Source organism: Folsomia candida, unplaced genomic scaffold, assembly GCF_002217175.1.
Source record: "Folsomia candida strain VU population unplaced genomic scaffold, ASM221717v1 Fcan01_Sc004, whole genome shotgun sequence".
NCBI classification, from domain to species: domain Eukaryota; kingdom Metazoa; phylum Arthropoda; class Collembola; order Entomobryomorpha; family Isotomidae; genus Folsomia; species Folsomia candida.
This window is the reverse complement of record NW_019091196.1, coordinates 7,547,445-7,567,274: the sequence shown is the minus strand read 5'-3', so window position 1 is coordinate 7,567,274 and position 19,830 is coordinate 7,547,445. Positions and strand designations below refer to the sequence as shown.

Genomic DNA, 19,830 nt, shown 5'->3' with positions numbered 1-19,830 from the left:
GCCAAAGATTTTGATACGAGATGATCTATAAGTCAACTTGGGCGAGAGAAGGAGAGAAGAGATCATGATGCTGCTAAATCCTGTCTTTTTCTTTCTGGCATAAAAACCCCATTTCCAACGCGGAGAGAGAAAGTCCAATCCAAAAGTGTACACTTTTTCTACTCCTTTCCTTTCTCCAGGACCATGTCTATTTCCGAATTGCGAAAGAGGAGGCAGAGGCAGAAGCCAAAGTTGAGAAAGCGGAGGAGAGGACACCAAACTTTTATTTTAGTTAGATTGTTGATGTGCAAATGGTGCGAGTAAGTATAGTGAAATAAGTACCATTCACCATACATGCATAATACGCTTTGCATCACCATAACCTCTGGAGAGACCAACTTTTCGTACAGAATATACGTAGTTTCACCTCTTCTTGAACGGAAAAGCAGGCTAATCACTATTTTGCCCATTACGTAAAACGGCACCTGCCTCCTCTTCCTGGAATTTCCTCATCCTCTCCTCCTCAAGAAGGAGAAGAAACTGTTTTATTCCTTCCCAGAAGGAAGTCACGATTTCGAGAGAAATCCTTATCTGCAGTATTTAGGTTAAGGAGAAGAAGGAGCAACTGCATACACGGCTTTCTCTTTCCTACCTCGCTTCTAGCAAAAATGAGATAAGTAAGATTAATAAGAGACGAAGAGGAGAGAGGTGAGTGCGAAAAGTGAGTCCTAAAAACCTGTCGTGTCGTCTCTTCCACTACGAAAATACACTTTTCAATTAGTCCAAAAACTGAAGCGGATTTAAGTCTTGGGGATGAAACAGTTGGTGAGAGAGAGAAAGTTGTGTAGTACACTTGATGATGAGCACAATTTTCACAGCTTTTGCTTATACTCAGGCAGGAGAGAGTTTGTGTTTGTCGGGCTAAATAAATTCTCAACCTCCTCATTTTCTGTCATCCTTCTTGTAGAGCGTAGTTCGTAATCATAAATTTCCCCAATTCCTCAGGCTATGAACTAATTCATGAAATGGATCTGAGAACTGTGTGGTGAAAGTTGTTAAAAATATACTCGGATGACCGTCAACCATCTCATTTAGCGAAACTCTGTCCATGGAATGGAATGAGCTACTTACTTTCTCCACTCTCTCCTGACTGATTACTAAAATTTTAAGCATATTTGAATAGTGGAGAAAAAATGGAGCTCATTTCCTTCAAACTTTCTCAAAAGTGTCGTCCTCCCTTTTTTCGAATGACGCTTCTTCTTCCCTTCATTTCCTGGCACTTCCGAAATTCCGACTTTTTTTATAAAAGTTATGATGTGAAACTACCTCGCAGCATACGGGCAGGCCACCCACTCGACCAAAAAATACACAAAGGAAAAAAACGACTGTTACCCAGAGACAAAAGGTTGCGTAATGTAAACAACATTTTCCCCTATTTGGCAACCCAACCAGTAGCTACGCATCACATCACAATGCAGTTATTCCAATAAAAAAGATTGCGATGATTGGTACGCATCAATAAATCAGCCATGTTTATGTAACTACATAAAACTTGGAGAAAATTGTTGTTCCCGCTTTCAAAATAAAAGTCTTTATCGTTCACTCCTACCTATTTCCTTGGGAGGAATAAATCACCTCGGATCACGCTTCTCCAAGTCTTCGCCAAGAATGCATGCATACCCACGATGGGAAAAACCATGTTACGAAACTATCCTGGATTTTGACACAACCATGGCAGCGTTGTTCTTACGGGGGCATAATCGGGTGAAAGTGAAAGCACAGATCAAGTCATGTCCACCACCAACCACAGCAAAAGCAACAAGCCGCCCCCAGCCAAATGGAATCAATACGTGGCATCATCATCATCATACAAACACAACAGGATATTTAGCATCAAGTCAAACTTCTTCTTTATCAACCGACAACTTTCCCCGTTTTCCTTCTGGTATACATAACATTATTTTGTGAAGATATGTACAGTGTGTCCACTTAAAAACGAGTCCACTTTTGGGGGGGGTAATAAAAGTGATTTTATTTGTACTAAAATTTTTTTTTAACATAAATCCTTTTGGTATACAATACCTTAGTATTTAGTGATGCCTCCACACGCAATTTGCATATCTCTAATTCGTTTAGGGAAACTCTGCGTCAGATTTTCCAAAACGGTAACCGAAATTTCCTTCCATTTTTTTTGGAAGCGTCGAATTAAAGAAGAACGGGTTCGTGGAATTGGCTGCTCATACGCGCTATTCTTGAGATAGGGCCACAGATTCTCGATTGGGTTCAAGTCCGGGCTATTTCCTGGCCAAGTCCCCTTCCCCCAGACTGTTGAAATGTGCTCCCCTAGGAGGCGCATGCTCTCTTTTGCAGTGTGAGCTGGTGCCCCATCCTGCATGAAAGTTATTTTTTTCTTACTTGGAAAAAGTAGCTTATTGTCCATGGCTTCGAAGTAAGTAGGAAGAATTTTGTCACGGTAATAGGCTCCGTTTACATTTTGACCACTCGGAATGATGTGCAAACGAGAGACGCCCCTCGAACAGTACCCAGCAGCAACCATAATCTGAAGACTTTTTTTCGGTGTAGATGTTGCTGGAACCTCCGTTCTTTTTTCTGTCCTGTACCTTGTGTTCTGAGGATTCCCCCGAGGGTGAAGATAAATCCAAGTTTCATCGGTAAATAGTATATGTCGACGTTTTTCTTCACCCCTTTCACCCTCTGTCAAATAGCCGTTTTCGTCCAAAAAGTTACCAAACTTTAACCTATCTTCAATATTTTTGGCAGACAAAAGTGGTTTTTTAGATCTCTTGAAAGTTTTATTTCCCCATGTGGTGGTTTTTAGATGATTTTGAATGGTAGATTTGCTAATCTTTTTATCCATCCGTTTGAATCGATTTGTGAGATTGATGGCGGCCGCACATTTTCGAGTGGAACTGCCAGTTTTTCGGTACATTCTAGTTTTAATCATATTTTTAGTGGTAGGTGACAGTATGGTGGGTTGTCCAGGCCTTTTTTTGTCAGCTGTTGACTCTCGGTTTTTCCAACGCTGGACAGTACTTCTTGCAACTTTGATTTTTTCGGAAATTTCTCTCTCGGAGTATCCCTCCTCCAATAGTGTTTGAATTTCTATTCTTTTCCGTATTCTGTTATATAAATACTTGGTATACATTTTGTAAAAAAATCACCTGTGTAAATAAACAAAGAAAAAAGTTATGCCAATTTGTATTACCTAGTGCTCATGGTAGTTTGGTGGACTCGTTTTTAAGTGGACACACTGTACTCGACCAAGCGGAGCTGTTCATGTCAGCAACCCGCATCTTTTGTATCGCATTTCCGATATCAAAGTGTATAGATGGTTGTACAGATTCAGGGGAGAGAGGAATGCAATTTTCAACGAGATCCGTATCTCACACCAACCACCAGAGAAATGTAACAAAATATCTACCGGGCAAAAGCCGACGGAACTTTCACCTTTGAAAATAAACCCATTTGAAAATTGGATTGTAAAACAAAAACCTTTCAAACCTTGTCGAAACACAATCAGTTTTAAAATTGGACACCAATCTTGTCGCATCGTAGATGCAACGAAATCCAGCCACAGCAACACCTCGGATCAAATCCTTTATATATGTATTTGCCATGCCACGTGTCAATACATACCCGAAAAACATGTCCTAGGACGACCCTTTCTTGAAAAACTTTCACCGAACTAGCACCAAGCCACCAACACCTACTTCATTTTTCATCAACGGCTCCTCCAATCCTGTTGGGTGCACTTTGAGGCAGTTCCAATCTCGTTTTTGTGGGAGGCAAAACCGAAGAGAAAACGGAAGCTACTTTTACATATCAAAGACCAGTTGCAGACCTTGGGAAGAAGAAATTGAGCACGTTTCTGGGTTTCTGGCTTCTTCTTCGTTTGCAGCGAGAGATAGTTGGCTTGAGAGCATGGATACTTTTGCTGATCACTGCAGAAGAAGAAGGAGTACAACAAGCCACCACGAAATGCGACACGTGCTGAGGACACCCAAATTGGCAACAATTCTCAGAAAGACGGCACAAGCAAATAACGAACACTTATTGAGAGAAGGAGGGCGGATTGTGAAAAATATTTTACCAAAGTGAATTCGACGTGTCCTCAAAAACCAGGAAAATTGTACAAGTGCCGTGTTACGTGGAAAGTATGGAGGAGAAATGCAGCATCAAAGGCTTTGTTATCTTTTCCCTTGTTGCTTTATTTCTGCCTCTGCATTTCCCAAGAAGAAAAAAAAGGACTGGGGGAAAATTGGTTTTTGTCCCGTTTCTATTGCTCCCTTATTTACAATACCGAGTTGCGAATTTATTGCAAATTTACGTCACATATAAAGAAAGCCAGTGATCATGATCACTGTCAGATAGGAGCAACAGGACGTATACTTTCTCCTGCTTTATTATTCCTATCTGTCCAACAGACCCTGGATACATGAATACATATGCTTTTATCTCTTCTTTTTGGGAAATATGTATCGAGCCAAAATTCCGTATTGTTCACGTTCCTCCATAATAATTTGCACAGGAGCATAACAGCACGTGCAGAATAATGTAGATAAATACCGATTTTTATTGATTCTTGAAAATTCAAGGGAAATTATCTCCCCTTGCGATGCAGTCACTCCACTGCATTTTTTTCTTCAAGAGGAGAAAGTGACTAAATAAATAATGTTGAAATATTGTGCTGATCAGACAACAGGATGTCAATATATCGCTGCCTCCGCGTGATTTTTTCTTGTCACTCGTATTCTGTTATCTGTAGAGTGAATCCTTCCTCCATTATCAAGCACTTACAAAAAAGGAGCGTTGCACTCGGGACGAAATCATGTCTCCGAATTAATTTTCATTCACACAATCGACACCTTAACTAAATGAAAGCTAATTACAAAATCACCTCATTCCACCCATTTTCCCTTATTCTCCCCTCATTCCAAGTTTCCCCTCTCCTCAACAAGTTAACAAATTGAATTCGAAGAGAAATAATCTCTCTCGAATCAACATCCAGCCAGAGAAAGAGCTAAATAGCCTACAAATCGGTGTGTTTCAAATAAAAAAAGAAGGAGAAAGCAAACTTTCCATTTTTTACTCTTGAAAAATAGATAGCACTTATTTCCTTGAGTGACACTCGAGGTCGTTCATTTGCAAGTGGTTGGTCGTACGTACGGAGGTCTCTCTGAATTATTTCTCCCATTACGTACATATCACACGACACCACTATCGTACGTATATCCGTCCTTTTACGTACGTACCCCCAGGACGGAAGGGTTGCTTTACTTGTCTCCCTTTATATGGATCAGTTGAGATGGATGAGTCCCATCTCGATCTAATTGTCTTGCTCAAGTTTCCCAGCATGGAAAATACTTACTACGACTAATGTCACCTACATGTTTACTTACTTATTTCCCTGCCTATCTGATAAGTAAGCTTCCTTGCTACATTATTTATTTACCAACAAAGTCGGCCAGATGGGACTTCTTTTTACTATCCGAGAATTTAAGTAGTAACAAAAGTGTGATATGGATGTGTGTACTGAATTAAAATTTGTTTCCTTATTCACCTCCTTTCTTTCTTCCTCTGAGAAGAAGAATGATTTGGCACGGTTAAAAATTTAGGTCAATTTGCAATGGGTGAAATTGAGTTTAAAATTTTATCCCGTGTGTCCACACTACATTATTTGGGTTCATTGTTTAATTATAAAATGGTGTAAATTCAAATTCTTATATAGCTTGCAGAGGAAGTAATTCGTGTAACTGGGTCCTCCCCGTATGTGTAACTGTATAAACGTGGATTGAGCCATCCATGCCTTCAAATTAATACGACTCTTGGGAAATCAGCCGTGTTTCGTCACTACACGATCACTAAAGTTTTTGTATTTATTTCCTCCCATAAATTTATTTCGCTCCACTTTTGATAAGTACTATCACCACGCGGATAAGGAGGAATCCTAATAATCTGATTTTCAGCCCGGTGTAACGTTTCCGCTGGGAATTTATTCTGATGCAATGATGATTTGTCTCGTCGTATAATGTGTGCCTACACTTTTCTTTTTATGTCGAGTGGAGTGAATTAAATGGAAATTGTACCACTTTCTCCTCCAGAACGATTCGCACAATAAATTCGTAAAAGAAGCCCCCTCATAAAATGAAATTTACGGATTATGTCACTTATTTATGAGCAAATTGCGTTATTGAAATTCCAACATGAGCATAAACAAGGCTTCCTGTAAAATAAAGTAACTCAACAACTACGTCTGTAACTCCACTTCGGAAGGAAGGGAAACCCGACAAAATGCAAATCAGTTGGCAAAGTTAATCCCGTTGAAAAATTTTGGTAGGGAAAGAGGAAAACATAAAATTTCAATACCAACCAAGACGTCCGGATGGAATGCGATGCAATGCAATATATGTACGTACTTATTTACTTCTTCTTGGGGGGATGAAATATGCTCGAAATATGAGACGAGATGATTATGCCCGAGCATTAAAAATATGACCGGACACGGCAAACTTATAGATAAAAATCCATTAATCTTCGTCCGAGTTTTATCCGAGAGCAGATATCCTGCAAAGTAAGCAAGGAGGCCATGCTGCGGAATAGCTTAACCTTATTAACTTCACACTGCAAACAGGATGAGATACATGGCTGGATGGAAAACTTTCTCGTTTTTTTATAATCCTGACGTCTGCATAAACTAGACGGAAACCAAACCGAATTGGATTCGAATATCGCATCATCTTAATTAAACCGAGTGGTGTTTCTCACTTTTTGTTGACTTGAGGGAGTAAAATTTTCTTCTTCGACATTATGAAAATTTTCGTCTCAAAATCATTTTCATGTGTTTTCTGAACGACCTAACTTCGTCGCTGCATCATGAAAAATTATGTATATTCGTCTCCTCATGTTCTCATTATGTAAAGAGTGAAAGTTTTTGATGCTAATTTGGTGAAAATTAACAAATTTCAAGAGGCAAAGGCATGCGCTTTTCCCATCCTTCCGTTCCAGAGAGAGTAACTTTCACCTCGAACTTTATCTAGCTTTCTCCTTCTCCGGAACCTGGAAAAGTGGGATGGATGTAAAAACAGGACTCAAATGGCGAGGACAACGTTCCATCCCGACCCGTGGTTGCAACTGATCCGAACAATTCCGTCGGCCGTGGCACTTCATTCTTACCATTTCCATCCGTTCTCCTCCTCCATCCGTTTCAGTATCAGTGTTTCAAAATCAAAATATTAATTTGGAAAATTTTCAGCCCTCACAACTTTCATATTTTGTTTGAAGCAAATAATGTGACTTTTCTCGTCCGACTTCAAAGTGAAAGTTTACAAGTGGAACGAAGACCGACCGACCTAGTTCAAAATTGCGACGTAAATCCAAAATCAGGTGGCTGACATGTGTTGCTCGATCAGAGCTGCGGTTTTTTTCTTGGCAAGCCTTCATGTGGTAAGAGAGAATAAATTACATTTCGAAATACCTTTTTCACAAAACATGAATAAATCTGTGGGTTCAAATATCACTTTTTTTACCGGTGGACGAATATGTACAGATCTAAAATTACACAAATTTAGGTTAACAGATGGACATAACAGTTATGTTTCAATTTCGCAAAAATGTCTGCCGGGTCAGGGAGAACGTTCCCCTGGGTTGAAACCGCAAATAAAGATATCTTTTATGGATAAGCCACCACACACGGAATCCATTCAGAATAAGGGCCTCGTATAGTTATACAACACATCTCTCTAGGCAGGTATCTGCATTCCATTGCAGTTATGTAATCAGATAGGAATTTCTGTAACAATAAATCCCACCAACATTACACATCTTTTGTTTATCACTCGTTCAAAAAGCGGAGATAGCATTGTCCACGTGTCGTCATCATTTCACTGCTTATCATTCCGAAAACTAAGCACAATAACGTTTTACTGGCAGCCTGACTGCGGTATACTAATTCACAAAGCTGTAACTTTTTACGATAAAAGCGGGTGAAATTGCAGAAGAGGAAATTATAAAATGACGATGTTCAAACTAATAATATCTACATTCCGTTGGTATCATCATTATTTACTTTACTTTCACTCTTGCAATAGTTCTTTGCTCATCTTCTTTTAATAGGTTTTAACAATTTCTACTTGCTATAAAACCTTGGCATGAAAGCATTATTGAAACTTTAGAGCTGAACAACAAATTTAATGCTCATTGTGATCGTGGGATAAACAAAGTTATTTACGTAAGTAGTTGTAAATACGCCTTCTTCAATTTCCGCTTACTCATTTCCATATTTAGCATGTAAATAGAAAACTATTTTAGTACATGAAAGAAAACCCTGGGTTTAAATGGAAAATCGGGATTTACAAAATCGCTGTTCAAAATTTCATCTCCATCACAAAGAGAAAGATGAGTAATACGCTTATGTACATACTTATTTTTTACCATGTGTGCATATTTTACTACCTAATATGATTTCCGTACTACTTAATCTGACCCAAAAAAGGAAACATGTTTCACTCTCACATTCAACAAAATAACAATAATTGTTAACAATTTATACGAATTTTCTCATAAGGAGAAAGTTTGAGGATAAAATTTATATAGCTTTGCATAAACATTATGATATCAAAATTATCCTCCTCCTACTTCCGACCAGCACAGCAGTCGCCTAATAATAATAAGGAAGCAAAATGTGTGTATAAATTTTGGTGAAAGTGAGCACAATAAAGTAGGCAGGTGGGTATAAATGCCATATATCCGACCCATGCCATCCACCTTTCTCCTCCTCCTTGTCCCTTATTATTGTACTTCTTAGTTCCTGCATGTTAAACGGATTACACTGCCACTTTCACCGGATTAAATTAAAAGCTCCAAGTACACGAAGGAAAAGGATTACCCATTACACCGCAACAGTTTAGTTTACTTGGTTTCTCAGTCTGCAGAATCGTGCCGTATACCTCATACTTTCACTTCCAGGAGGAGATCTGTCTCTGTCTGTAAATTATGGAGCTCAAAACCCACACGCCACAAGCACAGTAACTCTAAATCGTTAATCGTTCCTTCCTTGTTCCTGATAACAACAGAGGAAAGCTTACTTTCCCAAACAATACCAAAACACTAGCTGGATTGGATTGGTTTGGTTTCCGCGAATTTTTAATTAAATACCGCAAACTCAACAACAGCAGGGCAACTAAACAAATAGTAGCGAATCGCATCGAATGTGTCAGCCCGGTGGTGCAGAAGAATTTATTTATTCGCCCATTTATTCAACAACTTATATACGCATAGATACGTACATACGAGTAGATTATGAGATATATTAACAAATGGACCAAACCAACATTTATAAAAGGAAAAGCTATGTAGGTATGTATTGTATGAAATGATTTATGGATCTGTATTTTCGCAATGTTTCCAGTATTTCGCGATCGCTCAGTTGGTCGGGATTCTACCCACGGCCCTTTCTTCCCTGACGAGCCGTAAGTTTCAATTCGTTCCATTTTACATAAATAAAGGGGCGCGGGCCCGATTTAATTTCGTAATAGTGATTGCGTCCGGATAAATAAACGAGGAGAGAATGAAGTGACAGATAATTAGTTGGGTATGAGGCGAGTGTGGGTGGTATGTGAGTGTGAGATTAGAATAAAAAGGGACGACACGACCAGAAATTTATGGAACCTTGCTCATTATGTTGGTCGTGGAGAAAGGGAAAGTCTGCCTGGCTGAGAAATCCGGCAGAACGAGGACTCCTTTCTCCACCACCACCACCACCACCATAAAACCCGGACTGCCACTACTATATCCAAGTATTTGCGATGTGGTGTAGTGCAAATGTATCCAAGTTATTATTACGGTTTGGGTTTGTCGTGGTGGTAAAATATATAGCGACGAGGCACACTTCACTAACTACTTGCTCCACATCCGGATTTGAAATTACAGAGACAAAAGAAATGGGCAAATAATGGAGTAGATTTCCCCGGGATGCTTCACCAACGTGGTATTAATAACTGCAGCAAATATGTGAGATTTGGCAAACAAGGGGATTCGCAGTATCAAATATTTACATACATTATTATGAACCGCGAATGATTGATTTTGCTAACTTTCTCCCCCAATGGGTGAACGGGACCAAGCACTCCATTACATTTTAGACCGCGGGGAGAAGAAGATCTCATCCATCTTGTTATTATTATCATTCTTGTCTCCATTATTTCCTCCTCGGCGATACGTTTCTATACAAATGCGAGGTAGACTTCTACAATGCGGAAGGAATTCCACTTTCACTGCACGCCTCTGCAATTACTCGAGTAGACGATTTTCATTATCATTTCCCTCCTCCTCCAACTTCTTATTCTGTATTAGATACGTTTTCCGTATTGCTCTAGATACGTTTGGCACTACAAAAAATAGAGAAATACAGAAATTTATGTCTCCATCATTCCTCTTTGTTTTTCTAGCAAAATAAATCCTCCACGACACGCTAACTCTAATTTTCTCGTTATGCTAAAATAGGCAGCGTACATATATATCTAGTCATTCTTATTATATTTATACAATTCTCATCTAAAATCTACTTGACAAAAGAATAAAAAAATTTGAATCCTCTCCTAAATTTTTTACAGGAGCACTCGAAGCCTTGTTGGCCCTGATATTCGCCGTTTTCTTTTTCGCCAGCGGTTTCATGACTTTTCGTGGTGCGGATGAGGTATGTAATAATTTACATTATTCATTTATTTATTAATTTACGTCGACATCTGGGGTGGAGAAAGTGGAGAAAGTACTAATTAATTGAGGATGAACATTACGTAACTGGTTGGTGTGATGGACGTGGGCAACTTTTCCGTCTCCATTTTCCCAGCCACTTTTACAAATTGGACAAATAATGATAAATCCTTCATCAAATTAGGCCAGACCAAAGTTGACATGATGAAATTATTCACTCATTCACCGCCTTGGCAAGACAGGAGTACAAAATATGGTGGCGGATATGTCCATGTACTTGTGGGGAATGAAGTAGAGAAGAAGAATAAAGATAACTAAAATGCAAATCCTAGCTCTCTCGCGTGTTGTGTTATATAAGAGCACAATCAGTAATATCACGCCACGGCCATGCACAAGCTTCGTGATGCTTTCCAACAAATCTTTGGATTATTGTACGTACACGAGAGTAATACGAAATTCAGCTCAGGGGTGAATATGCTTTCTCTCTTCGTGATTTATAATATGGACTCAACCTGTGTAACTAATAAGTAACAAAGGATCGCAGTATAGCTCCGTCACCCCATTTCAATTCTGTATACGATTTAATGAATTTCCGTTGTGGTCGATTTGGGCTGATGAATGAGTGAAAGCTGGTGAAAGTCAGGGCGACGTAATAAAGCAGCCCTACTGCTGCTCCTCACCTCAAGTCCTTTTCAATACAAATTCTACATCTCTAGGATCACGGGCGATTTGCTTGATTTAGATTTTGATTCTGATTGAGTTAAAGTCAAAGTGGTTTGGCTGTGTTCCGATTTTGCTGACAAAGTGGGCCTGTCACCCCTTCTGCTTCTTTCCCGATTGAGAAAATGACTATCCACAGGTATGGATCGAGGGAAGATATGTATGGGTTGAAACATGTCACCCTTTTGACGACCAAATGGCACCACGCACCATTTCTGGATGACGCCTCCTTCTCGAACGCAACAACCAGAAACACATGGACATTCTCGTGAAAGGGTTGGCTGGCAGGTTGAGAGGAGAAAGTTGTGTCGTCGTCGTCGGATGCAGGAAAGATAAGACTTGCTGATGTAGTAGATATTCCTGAATGTAGGAGGGGATCGGGTGTGACAAATCACAAAGACGACAGGTCTGATGACCCACTTCATCTTCCCTCATGCCTGCTTCGGTGGGGTGTTCAATCAAATAAAATATTCCCTCCTGTGAGAGAACCATCCAGGCTTCTGACCGACCTCAGTCGGAAAATTCTAAATTGATGTCTTATGTTCTTGTCAGCATTATTATTGTCGTGGATGGACGTGGCTGGGTGGAGTGGGGTTTGTTAGAAACTTGCTGCCGGGTGCAGAAAAAAAGTGAAGTTAAACTTGTTAGTATACATTTTGTCCTAATTCGCATGCCATACATAGTTTGCCATAGGTATTTATGAGGAAAAAATATGTATCTGCTACACAGCAGGAGCTCCCAGTTTTCCAGAAGAATTAACCAAGTTGAAAAGAATTGGGGGAGAAAGTAAAGGATTTTTGACAGAACAAGAGCTTCTTGACATCTCCGTCCTCTCGTTCGTGATGACATGAAACGGAAATGAGAAAGACGAGAGGAGGATGATGTTGTGATGGTTGACTTGGTCCGTGAAAGTTGACGACGAGGACGACAGTGACGCAGAGATTAAAAATGGTGCTGCTGCTGCGGAGGAGGTGGAGGAGGCCTGTCTCCTCGAGGCTTGTTTCTCTAATTTCTAAATTCCACAAATTCTTCAAGAAGTGCACTGGGCCGGATGGAAAATGAAACTTTGGTCTCCACAAAGAAGAAAGCAACTCATCGTGAATATATGGATAGAAAGGGGGAGAGAAAGTGGTGGTGAAAGTGCGTCATTTTCAAGCCTCCTTTGACAACAGGGGAGACGATAGAAGTAGTCTCGAGGCCGTCTTCTTTTCTGTGATCATCATAAATATGTACGACGTAGTAGTTTTTACGTACCTATTAATTTATGCCTGCTTACCAATTGCGGTGTAATTGGGAGAGAAGGGTTTTGCGGGCGGGTTGGCAATTTTTCAAGTTTTTTTCATAACTATCACGGATCACGTTGTATGTGAATAACACCTTAAAAACGGGAACTATATGAGGCTTCATTTTATCAACTTTTCTAATTAAATCTCATCATCATCATTTGCATATGATGACAATAACGATACACAACACGTGTTTCGCGACTTACTTTTTCTCATGAGAGAAAAGCTCCATGTAGAACAGGACACGGTTTGGGAGAGATAATAAACATAATTAGAACGAGGGATGAGACAAAATTAAATTAAATGCGGCATACTTTTGCTTTAATATTGCTAACTTGATTAGGCAAGGTCTCAAATTCGTTTTGATGAAGGATTATCATGACTAAAATCAAGATACGCAAATAAGTATGATACCAGACTTTAAAAGCTATTATTATTCTTTAATTGCATACCTACACACATCTCCAAATAAAGTTTGAAATCTCTCTCTTTCCATTATCTCCAACTACGAATTTATTTTTCGCAAAAAATAATAATCCATATTTTGACTAAATCAACTTTCCAATTTGGCCCGAATTTGAGTCTCACTCAACAAGCCAGCTCTCAACTTTGAGTCGAGAGGATGGAAAAGATGATTAAAACTTTTCCCAACTTTTGTAATAACGTGCTTAATTACTTACTCTCGAAACTGCGGGATTTCATAATATTATTTCCTTTTTATGCCATTACATTAACCATAAGGTATAGAATAAAGTTGAGTTGAGGGATTAGCACCGTCATCATCACGCCCTATTTATTGTAGCGTAATCTCAGCCAGTATAATTATAGTTTTGTTGGGCAAATTCATTATTCCGTGTCCTCCTACTGATCCTAATCATGAGCTAATTTGGCTTTCGATAACATCCAAAATAATACATAGTTACATGTCATTAGCAGGAATACGTAGTCGTATCGTATCGATATAAGTAAATTAGTAAGCCGTCCAACTTTTTATTTGTTCAACTAACTACTTATGACTTATACTAACGATGACTTTTGGAAAGTTTGGATGATTTACAAGCTCACCCAATTACTTACTTTGAGTCTCACTCACTCGGCCAAGCCAACAAGCCACAAACAAACCTTGTGAAGAAGGTGAAGTGAAAGTTAATGAGTAAAAGAGAGAACACAACTTCCCCTTAATCGGGCATGTCACTACCTAAAACGACGACTTAAAATGGCAACATACGTTTCTCTCAAATTCAAAATTGACATTTAGAAAGGTCACCTTCTTCTTCCATCAAATCAAATAACAAACATTAATTAGAAAGATAAGGAAAAACGGACTTGTTATGTCCTTCCTTCCTTTATTTATCGACACTCCGGTCTCATGTTGTCTCACTTAATAATCCTGTTATTGTGGTGGAAAAGGGAGGCAAGGAACCAACTAAGTGAGCATTCGTCCGGACCAATTTCGCCCACAAGTAATAAATCATCCAATCCGATAAGTCCCCAGTTTCTTGTCGTCTCTGTATATCGTCGTCCTTCTTGTTCCTGGTGATATGCAGGCAGTATCAACTTGGGTGGTTTCGCCTACGATGGTAGTGATGGTAGTCGTAGTCGTGGTGGTGGGGGGGAGATCAAAGTGAAGTGCTTCAATTAAAAGGCTTCAACCTTCCCTACTCCGTTCGTCCGTAAGAGCAAAATTACTTGAGAAGACTTTCTCTCTCCTATTACGAATCGGAGGCAGCAGCAACTGCTGCCGGGACGCCAAGCAACTTCCTTCCGTCGTCCTTTTGCATGGAATTCCCTCGCAGAGAGAGAAATATCATTCTTCTTCCTCGAAATACGAAATACCAGAATTTACTTTCTCCCATAGTCATTACTTTCTCCGCCTTTGATTCCTTCAACGCATAATACATTGTACGTCTCCCTCTCTCACATTATTCGCCATCCATCGCATCGGATCCAACAATCACGCCTTGACAGAACTGCTCATTCCGAACCACTCAACTAATTTCGAGTACTTTCAACTTAATCTATTCCATAAATGTGAGACGGCGATCCAACTAATGAACTAACAAATAATGGGGGTATGCAAGTAGTGGAAGTAATGCGGAAATATGATGCCAACCGTGGGCTCCATACATCCACCCACGTTGTTGTCATTCTCATGAAATACAATGAACTAGCAGATTTTTTGGATAAACGCAAAATTTCGGTAATAAAAGTAGCATAAAAATCTATCTAAAAATGAATGAAAGCCATACACGTGCTCTCTCCCTCCAACGTCCCCGAAATTAAGACAGATTGGGAATGTCGTTCTGATCTATGTCTCTTCTTCCAAACAATGTGCTCACTCGAGGAGAAAGTTGCTCGTTGATACTTACGACTCGAGAGAACTACGAGTCAAAGCTGAGATGAGGGACATTGTGGTCTGGTGGGATGAACACATTGTCGTACTTTGTCTGAAAAAGAACATTACACAGGACAATAAGAACGGACATGCAGGACAGAACAATAACTCTGATTTTACTTGATTGACTCGCATTGTGTTCGAGAGAAGAGAAATAAAACACGGGGTGGAATTTTATTATCCTAATTGATATTGATATTTCCTCAGAGAGCAAACACTACCACAAACCAAACCACCGACCCAGACGAGACAAATAGGCATTCATCACAAAGGAAAAGTGTGTACACAGGAGAGAAAGTGAAATCAAGTCAAATTATTATTTTGCTCGTTCCTCGACCTTTAATGGAAATAATTAAATTATATAAAGTTGTAAATTACGAAAGAGTCGAGTTTCAAGGAAAATTTAAACTTTTCAAGTGTCATTAGATGAATGGACAACAACTATTCAACCGTTTCCTTATACCATTTGATGCTCGTTTTATTTACTGACTGACTGAGCCCCACTCTTTACAAGGCAGTCAAGCAAAGTCCTTTTCATTTCGGTGTGTTTTAAAGTAAAAAGAGAGACAAAAGTTTTTTCTATTTGCTTTCACCGACAACCGACTGTTTGTGCGGAATTTCTTTGCAAGTACTTATCAAATAAGCGTTTCCTTCCTTCCCATCCATCCATTCTTTCCTGATTTTTCCTGTGACAAGTAGTCAACCAGACTTAATTTGTTTCTTTTGAAGAATATATATACGTAGGAAACGCCAACTTTTGTTTTTATTGAGAAACCTTGAAATCATTAAGTATTTGAAATTCTAACGTTTTCTCTTGTGATTTCTTTATACTTTCCAATAATGAACTGCGTATGTGGCGAAGTAAAAAAATTCCGTGAAGCGTGTGGTGTTTGCTTTACAAAAATGAATTCTTTTGTATTTTTTCTCCTTTTATCTCGAGAAAAATAGATGAATTGCCGTGTCGACGAGCTGTGTGAACCGTGGGATCGTGTGTATTGTATATTTATTCACCAACTTTCACAATAATTTCCTTCATGGGGTCAGTAAATGCAGTGTGTCTGACATAGCCTTTTTCCTAAACCCACCACTTTCACTTTTTTTTAGTGGGAGAAGAAAGAAAGCACTGAAAATTCGCACAAGAGCACGGTTTAAGAAGAAAAGAAAACGGCGGTGATGTGTACACTGCATGGTTTGTCTGCCGGTCGGTCGGTTGGTTGGTGCAAATTATAAAAGACTTTTACTTTTACTTCCACAGCAGGCAGCCCTCGTACTCAATTCGTCGATTTCTTCTTTATTCTTTATGGTTCACTCACTTTCAATCTTTGTCGAATTTCCTCCTCCTTTTACTGCCTTCTAAACAGGTTCAGCTAACGAGAAGAATGTAGGGAGAGAAAAGCAGTGAGAGCGACAAAGACAGCGGAGAGGAGAAAGTTCTTGTCCTTTTGTTCCAACCTCTCTTCTTCTCTTTCCCTGACCGACTTTTCGTCGTGCTTTTCATTTTTTTGTATTTTACGTCCCCACAAAAAAACACGGACCTCAGCGATTCAAAAACGATTCAGACGCAGAGGCCAACGGGATATTTCGGTGGAGGCGGTTCAAAAACTTTCTCAAGTGGTAAAAGAAGGGAGATGAAAATATAAGAACATATTTTCCTTTTAGTGGTATAAAAAAACAAGCAAAAAATGACACTCATCGCTTGTTTGTATGTTTTATCCGTAAACACGATTTGTCGGCTGGTCTTTTTACCCACGACGGACGAATGTGCGTGTGTGACGTCTTATATAAGATTCAGTTTAGTTCGTTTTTCGGCTCTGTCAACTTAATTAAGCTTTTGTTGACTAAATTTATGTACATACATGAAAACCAAAGTAAGTGAATGTCGGCGGCGGCGAATGTACAAATATTTACTTCCATCCGTTTAAAAGGGTTGAAACATTCCGCATGTGGGACGTTGTTGATTAAGATTAAAACCACGCTGTACACATCCACGACGACCAGCTTCTTTATTTGCTGAGAGTCCCGTACTACATAGTAATTTCTGTCAGTCGGACGACCTTTGAGGAACACAATAAATGGGTAGAATTGGACGACAGACAAACCGAAAATGCGGAGGAGGATGGATGATGATGACAAATCTCGCGTGGTCAATTCCGTTCTGATTAATGTCAATTCAGCAGGAACTGAACGAACATGTCGACAATTTTCTGCACTGCTTTTCCATCCATTTCTTTGTTCCTTCCATTTCACAGACTTTGCGGAATTAAATGACAACACAACAACGGTCCATCATCATCAAGTAAAAAGCAGGTTGTTGGGCGGCCGTCTGTAAATACAACATAAATGGCGTTGAGGTCGCGGTATGGATGTCAAATTGAATTAATGTCCAAATATTTTGGTCTGCCGAACAATGAGTTATGTCCAAGTCGGTTTATTACTTTCGTTACTTGCGTCATTTCAAGTAATCAATTATTTTATTCGTTTGTGGTAAAAATAGAATGGCAATTCCAAAATCTAAATTTGGAATCAGTGCGGTGCAACAGAAGGTCGATGCAAAATTGTAAATAAATTATTTTTACCTCGATTTAACATATATTTTGGATAGGAAAGCTGTGAAAAGTCAAAAATAAACTCAATTCAGCGAGAAAGCTGAATCCAAGTAGAAAGTTCTTTGATCTTATATTCCTTTGAGATAAGATGCGTTCAAAAGAATGTGATGACATGACAAAATCATCATCAGAAAATTGACCATCTTATACATTACGCAACCTATTCAATAGATTGACCACGGTAAGTAATATATACCCTTCCAGCCAAGAAAGGCAAGATTTAGCTCGTATTAACTGTCAAAGAATTGGCCATGATCCATCCAATTAATCCCAGACATAATTTCTGAATCCATTTTTTGAGGTAGTAAATTCTCCATTTCTCGAATCGAAGAAAAGCCTTCCGAATTTCTAATATGTACGAGCAAAACTTGAGACTCTCGACTCGACAGGAATGAGAATTCTGTTCTCATTTCATTAATATTGTCCTTGTCTTCTTTTGTAACTTCGCAAATGAGACCAAACGACTCTCCACTGAAATTTGACCTGTCAACTTGCTTACATATTATACAACTTTCACTTCCAACTTCCAGCCGGGATTGTGTGTACACATTATTATGAAAGTCCAAGGGTCTCCAATATCCAAAAACAAATGAACGTCTTCAGTACCCGCAGAAGTGTGGGGACAATATCCCCACAGTTATTCGATGTCCCTATCATCTGCCCATGTTATATAAACCCCTCCCTCCCCTATCCTACAATGTTATTAATATCCCCAGATGTCCCCACGGCTTCCACGGTCACTGGATGTCTGCCCTAATACCCGTCCACCTTCATAAATATATCCACCATCCCGACAAAACAGATATTATATTACTTTTGCTTCATTAGGCCAAGAAGTAGTAGCAATATCTGTCCCAAGACTACTCCCAGAAGTCTGTTTTGATTAACGAGCCTGAGAAATTAGCTCAGAATGAGAGAGCAAATTATTCAGTTTCTCAGAAGGTCGTCGGCAGGTATAATGCATAACTTGAGGTCTTCTTTTCTAACACAAAGTACTTTCTCCACTTTCCAAATTATAATAATTAACTAGCTAACTAGTAAAGATTTATTGAATTATATGTCACCTAACGCATAATATCTTCTCGTTTCTGCAGGAATCTCAAGTTCTCATTGGAATTGGTGGAATTCTCCTCCTCGTAAGCATTACATGAATACATGAACCATATTGTTATTACTGTTTCGGGAGAATTACATTTTATTTGCTTGTTTTAAGGTCATTCTCACTGAGCGGTTTGTCCTCATGTACTTTGGACTCTTGTTGAACCCCACCCTCCCCGAGGGCGATTTTCTGAACGCGTACGGTTTTTCCGGAACGGTTCCCGTCTTATTTACCGTCATCCTTTACATTGTCTACTTATTCATCTTGTTCGTCTATCATTACGAGCTGAAGCAGCACGTGCCGGGCAGTGGGGGTGGGATTGGTCTCCGAATCAGTGGGGGGCTCAATGTCCGAGCCCTTCTTGAGAAGAATAATGGAAGTCCGCGACATTTTTCGGGAATTCCGGATGCTCCAGCCGGTTCGAATTCGAATATTACAAACGCCATACCCAAAAATGGGGTTCAATATCATCACGGTGCAAATCCAAATTTGAACAATCATCATAATACAATCATTAGTCGCCCGTGAACGCGGTGGATTTACAAAATATGAAAAATGAAAGAGAATTTCGATAGAAAATTTGAAATTAATAAATTTCTAACCAATTTCCCTGGCTTATACTGTAAACCTCACCCGTCTTTCACAACCAAAACCTGTACATTAAATTTCATTGTGGAATGAAATTAATTCTATTACCTTACCCAACAAATTTACCAGAGAACAATAAAATTGAACTTCCACCTCACCCGCATCACCGACGAAATTCACTCCTATTCCTTCCTTCCTACGTAATATTCTAGTCTTCGGTCACTTTTGTAACTGAACTTATTCCATCGTCATCGAGCCAAGAAGATTAATACAGAGAGATTATTATAATTAAGTTTAGAATATGTAAATTACATATATAATTATCTCTGCTGATTGTGTTATGTCATGCCAAAAAAATTGTAGAATTGACTGAAACAATAAAGATTTATAGAATAAAGTATAAAAATCTGTCCTATTGAAAAAATT

The 19,830-nt window shown here is 39.2% G+C and overlaps 1 protein-coding gene across 1 annotated transcript; it reads left to right on the top strand.

The window, feature by feature from the left end:
- The first annotated feature begins 7,105 nt into the window (after positions 1-7,105).
- LOC110849037 lies at positions 7,106-19,814 on the top strand. The gene is made up of 5 exons (XM_022096411.2): positions 7,106-7,443; positions 9,407-9,467; positions 10,611-10,693; positions 18,812-18,853; positions 18,931-19,814. The coding sequence occupies exons 1-5, from the start codon at positions 7,393-7,395 to the stop codon at positions 19,342-19,344; spliced, it is 651 nt and encodes a 216-aa protein (XP_021952103.2). The 5' UTR covers positions 7,106-7,392; the 3' UTR covers positions 19,345-19,814.
- Positions 19,815-19,830: the final 16 nt, after the last annotated feature.

Excerpts from the sequence above, each read along its gene's own strand:
- LOC110849037 (XM_022096411.2), top strand. The coding sequence starts at position 7,393 with ATGTGTTGCTCGATCAGAGCTGCGGTTTTTTTCTTGGCAAGCCTTCAT. Across the intron at positions 7,444-9,406 it reads TCTTGGCAAGCCTTCATGTG|TATTTCGCGATCGCTCAGTT; the intron begins GTAAGAGAGAAT and ends CAATGTTTCCAG. Across the intron at positions 9,468-10,610 it reads CCTTTCTTCCCTGACGAGCC|GAGCACTCGAAGCCTTGTTG; the intron begins GTAAGTTTCAAT and ends AATTTTTTACAG.